The 5,281-nt window shown below is 58.1% G+C and overlaps 1 protein-coding gene across 1 annotated transcript in view; it reads left to right on the top strand.

Moving 5' to 3' along the window:
• The first annotated feature begins 2,055 nt into the window (after positions 1 to 2,055).
• PPRC1 (PPARG related coactivator 1) overlaps positions 2,056 to 5,281 on the top strand; it is a 10,039-nt gene continuing 6,813 nt past the window's right edge. The window contains exons 1-4 of the mRNA XM_031061422.1: positions 2,056 to 2,305; positions 2,448 to 2,603; positions 2,994 to 3,113; positions 3,482 to 5,276. Coding sequence (XP_030917282.1) covers positions 2,246 to 2,305; positions 2,448 to 2,603; positions 2,994 to 3,113; positions 3,482 to 5,276 — 2,131 coding nt within the window. The 5' untranslated portion in view covers positions 2,056 to 2,245. The remainder of the gene's footprint in view (positions 2,306 to 2,447; positions 2,604 to 2,993; positions 3,114 to 3,481; positions 5,277 to 5,281) is intronic.

The raw sequence follows: 5,281 nt of genomic DNA on the forward strand, positions 1-5,281 counted from the left end.
GTCATGGGGGAACGCAGCCCGGGCCGGTGACTCACGGCTGTGAGACTCCTTGTTGCAAGGCGCTGAGTCAAGGGACTCGAGGAAGGCATAGGAGATTGCCCGCCCGCCCTCCCTCCCGGGCTGCGGGCAGGAGCCACAGGAAGAGGCCATTTGAGTGGGAGGGTTTTACTTCCCTCCCTCCTAATGTCCAGCGCTGATCACAGCTGGAAACCTTTTATTACATGTTTTCTTTGGGGAGAGCCGCCCTGTGGCCAAATGAGCAGGGCTGTGCAGCCCCGGGGCGTCCTTCGGATCCCTTTGCCATCTACAGGCAGGGGTCAGATGGTCCCTGTGTCCCCGGGTTGCCGATGCTCCATCCTACTGACTCCTTCGGTGGCCCGGGTACCTCTGCCTGCCGGTCACCGCTGACTCAGGGTTGCACTCGGGGCTGGGCGTGTGAGCCTGGATGTCCTCCCAGTATCTGTGTGAGGATTGGTGGGGAATCGCAGCCAGGCTGCGCCTAGAGGGCTGCCAGCAGGCTCTGCGCTGCGCTCTGACCAGCAGCCAGCACCGGCGAGGGAGGGGACTGGGGATGCTGAGCAGGAAAACTGCTCTAAAACTGCTCCATAGCCTGATCTGCGTGGTGGGGTGGTGTCACTGGTGGGCTCCACTTCCAGGCAGAGGGCCCTGGAACAGGCTGGTCTGGGCTGGCAGCCTGTCTGCTGAGCCCCAAACCACTGTAGATTCCTGGTCCTTAGGGCTGTCATGTCACAGACTGGGGGAATTTGGGATGGGTAGCTTCGGGGCATTGCTGTGGGTGTCCTGGATTTGATTCCCAGCCTGGTATTGGGGTGCCTGTGTTCTGGGGTTGCACAGGGCTCCTGGCTGTGCTGTGGCCAGCGGTACCCGCTTAGTCTTATCAGAGGAAGTCTCTGAAGAGCCTCAGGGACCAGGGGTTTGAGCATGTGGCTTTGGTGCTGTTGTGTTTTAGAAACGTCTATTTTGTGAAATGCCTACTGTCTCTCTGATGCAGTTTACTGCTTGCTAGAAGAGGATTTCAAAGTATTAGCAGCTTCTCTCTAGAGACAAGGTACAATTTGTTCTGGATGGGCACAGCCTCACACAAGCTGTGGTACCTACATGAAACAGAGGTGAACTGCATCATATGTGCATCCCCCAAGTTTGGCTGTATTCTCACGGCGCTGGTGCTGCTTCAAGGGCAGGAAGATGGGTCACAGCCTGCTCCTGGCTAGCTTTGGGAGGGAGGTGTACTCTCCCAGGGCTCTGTCCTTGGTGCCCTTATCTTCCCAGCCTCCATTATCTCTCTGCCTAAGCCCATCTACAAACAGGAATTCACATCCTGTCTCGTGCCGGTGGCAAGCCTGTGTTGCTGCTCTGCTCTGTGTGTCCTGTGGCTCTGCTCAACTGGAGGCTGCAGCCCCTTCCCTTGCCCAGCATCTGGCTTTTCCTGGCTGTCCTGCAGCATGGCTGTGTGACACCCTGGAGTGCAGTGCAAATACTTTTTTGAAGTTACCCAAGCATTCCTGGAGGTGGCTGGGGGACTGGAAAGGATATGGGGTTGGGAATTTGGAGGAGGAAGAGTAACAAAGCTGGTTTGGTCCTGGATTGCAAGCACAGACCATGTCCTCTTGTAGCCTTCAGCAGAGGTTTTGGGGTAGGGCTCCAGCAGTGGCAGCTGGCTGCACCCCTCTTGCTGACAGCTGCACTTTTGTTATGAGTTTCGTAATGGTTTTGGGCTTATCTGAAGCACCAACAGCCGGAATTGGAGGAGCGCGTGACAGTCCATGCGGTGGCTGGAGCTGGCCTGTCCCCTCCCTGTCCTGCAGGACCGTGTGTGGTGTTGGGTAGAGCCTGGTGTTTTATCCATTCATCTTTCCCAGTCATGCAGCTGCAAAGTGAATCAGGCAGAAATTTTCAGTGTGGAGGCATCCTGGGTAATTGGAAGGGTCTTGGGCTGAAAGCAGCACAGGCCTTTGGGCAGTGGACTCTCCTGAAAGCATGGGGGAAAGTGCCCTGTGCCACCTTCTGACCTCAGCTGCGTCCCACCTGCTTCCCCTGCGTGGTCAGGGTGCTGTTCAGAGCCCATGTGTACTGTGAGGAAATCAGTGCTGGTAGTGGGGTTGTGCAAAGTGTTTACCTGGCTCCCCATGCTCCTCAACAGTGCTTTTCCCTTGAGGATGATGACCTGAACTTAACATCGTTGGATGCAGAAACCATCTTAGAGGCTGAAGAGATCCTGGGGACAATGCAGAACTATCTTGACTCCTCTGTGATCTCCATCATTGAGGATCTTTCTCTGAGCGAGGTGGGAGCTCACACACAGATGTGGGATGTTGTGGCCGGGCTGGCCTTGGCTGTGGCATGGGTGGGGGTGATGGCAGTGTCCTCAGTGTCCAGGTCTTAGGGCTGTGTCCCATCGCCCTCTGAGACCATCCCTACCCTTGCAGCAGAGCAAGACCTGCCTGGATGCACAGAACGAGCTGTCCCTGCTGACTGCCATCACAGAGATCCTGGACAGCACAGATGATGAGACCTTGTCTCCCTTTGACACCATCATGGATGCAGAGCTGCTGACCTCACCTCGTGAACGGGAGAATACCTCGGTAAGTTGGGGGGCAGATGCAGCCTGACCCCAGAGCCCATGGGAAGATGCTCTGGCAGGGCTCTGCTAGGTCCTAGCATGAGGGTGCCCTGAAATAGTAGGACCCTGGTCCCCAGTACCCTGAGATGTACTCTTATGACTGTTCCAATGTGAGAGAAGTGCTCTGGAGGGCCATGCGCCCCCCTTGAGTCTTTATAAAGAGCCAGAGATGTGCCAGAGGCTTTGGGGAGCAGCATGTCCCCAGTGGGAGCTGTGTGCACTGTGGATGAAACAGGGCTGTTTGCTCTTGGGCTTTGTGGGGTGAAGTGCATGGGCACTGTGGGCTGGGGGTGGCCTGTGTCCTCCAGCAGCATAGACCTGCTACTGTCTCATCTTCTGTCCATCTTTCCAGTTTCAGAAGTTTCTCACCTTATCCCGCCCGTTGCTGGAGTGTGAGAGCCCTACCCTGGAACAGCCTAAGGCTCTCAGGCCTCTCAGCAACAGCAGCAGCAGTGTCTCTGTGGTTGGGAAGGTGAGCAGCTGAGCAGGGCAAGCTGAAGCAGCAGTGTTGGGGTGGTGCTGGGATAACTGCCTCTGCTGCAGCCCCCAGCCCCAGCCTTCCCTCCTGGCATGGGCATCCTTTCCCTGAGACTTTTGCAAGGCACCAGTGGCAGTGGGAGCAGGGTCTGCCTTGTGTGGTGGGTGCCAGGGACTGGGGATGCTTCCATAGGAGCATCAGATTTCCAGCTCTGTTGTGTTTTACTGGGCAGGTCAGATGTGTCCCAGCTTTTTGTCAGCCATGGGGCTTTGCTGTAGAGTTGCAGCAGACCCAGTTGGCTGTCCTGGGGGAGTGCTGCTAAAAGCCCAGGAACTGATGTTTGCTGTGGTCCCCCTTCCCAGACTGACACAGATGTGACCTGGAACCGTGCTACTCATGGCCTTGAGGACCCAGTGCTGCCAAAGAAGCAAGTCTGCAGTACCCCGAGAGTGGAGAGGAAAGTGAGCTGGCACCGAGCCCGAGAGCAGCCCCTGCCACAGCGCAGTGATGGGGAGGAAGAAGAGGAAGAGGCTGCCTTGAGCCTGGAACTAGACAGAAGCATGGAAGCTGTGGATTTCTGTGTGAGTGAGGCAGGGGCGGCACTGGAGGAGCATGAAGACCCCTGTATCATCAACACAGGTGACGTATCCCTGAGTGAGCTGGTGAAGTCCATGCACCCCTACTGCCTGCCCACCTTCACTGTGTGCCTGGACCCTGACACAGAGCCTGTGGCCAAGGAACTTCTGAGCAGTCCTGTCTTGCTGGAAATTGTACCTGGAGAGGGAGAGAGTGTGGAGATCCCTGTGGTTCTGCAGCCCTTGACTCCCAACTCCCCTGACCTGGAGCCCCAACTCCTGGGAGTAGAGGAGACTACTGGGGAGTCAATCCCAGAAGATCGTGGGGAACCGCCAGGAGCTCCAACCCAGGAAAATAGGTTGGAAGAGGAGAAGGAGGAAAAACTGCCTGGGAAGGAGACTTCACACGCTATCCCAGAGGCCACCTCCCCACTGGAGACAGCGGCACTTGGAGCCTCAGGTCCCAACAAGAGCTCCTGGCATAGCACAGAAGCCCCAGCAGGTGGAAAACGTGAATGCTCTGAGAAGGGACGGGGGCGTGAGAGAGCAAGGAAGAGTCGGAAAAAGAAAGCAGAGGAGGACCAAAGCAAGCAGGCCAGGCCTGGCAGGGACTGTGTAGCCCACCGGCTCCGTTCCACTGGCTCTGGACAGCCCCATGCCCAGGCAGCCATCAGCAGGCAGCGAGCAGAGTGTCCCTCTGTTCAGGTCTCAGACTTCCTGGCACAGCAGCTGGAGCGAGCCCGGAAGGAGGGGCAGATGGAGCTGCATGCTGAGCGGGCATCTCGGCCCCGGGGAAGGCCTCAGAGCACAGCAGGGGCCTTGCTGCCCAAGAAGGTGAAGCAGGAGCTGCAGAAGGAGCCAACACCAGAAACTGTGAATGTAGCCCTGGAGAAAAACAAGACTCTGGTGTCCCTGGAGAAGACTGCACCAAGCATGGAGGGGCAGCCAGCAGCTGCATGTCCCAGCCCGACAGACCAGGCTGAGAGCCAGGGAGATGCGCAGCCATCTGCCAGACAGAGCAGTGGGGTCTTGGAGGCTGCCTCTCAGCTCCCAGAGCAAGGTGTTGGGCTGGAGCCTGCCCAGAGGGTGCCAGCAGCAGAGCCGAGTGAGGGTCTGCCCAAGGAAGCCAAACCCAAGGCCCTGAGCCTGCGTGAGTACCGCATCCGCATGCTGCACCGTCAGCCCAGCGCGGGTGGCAGCCAGGAAGGCAAGAAGCAAGTGGCCAGCAAGTGGCCCAGTGTCCCTGAGCCTCCGACAGAGCTGGCGGAGATCCCCTGCCTGGTGTCACCCATGCGCTCCACCACCGAGGCAGACAGTGCTCAGAAGGGACCAGACAAACCCACCAGCCCTGCTGCTGTCCCTTCTCCTGCCAGCAAAGCTCCCTCTGCTCTGCCTTCAGCCCCAGCACCTGCCGCAGCTCCACCACCACCATCAGCACCAATGCCTTTTGTTGCACCAAACATGCCCCCAGCTGCTGGGGTGGCCCCCCCTGGGATGCCGCCAGCCTCTGCCGGTGCTTATGCCCTTTACCCACCAGTGCCTTCCTGGCCCTGCTTCAGCCCGCAGCCCATGGGCTGCCCTGGTTTG

Source organism: Geospiza fortis, unplaced genomic scaffold, assembly GCF_000277835.1.
Source record: "Geospiza fortis unplaced genomic scaffold, GeoFor_1.0 scaffold130, whole genome shotgun sequence".
In the NCBI taxonomy this organism is placed as follows: domain Eukaryota; kingdom Metazoa; phylum Chordata; class Aves; order Passeriformes; family Thraupidae; genus Geospiza; species Geospiza fortis.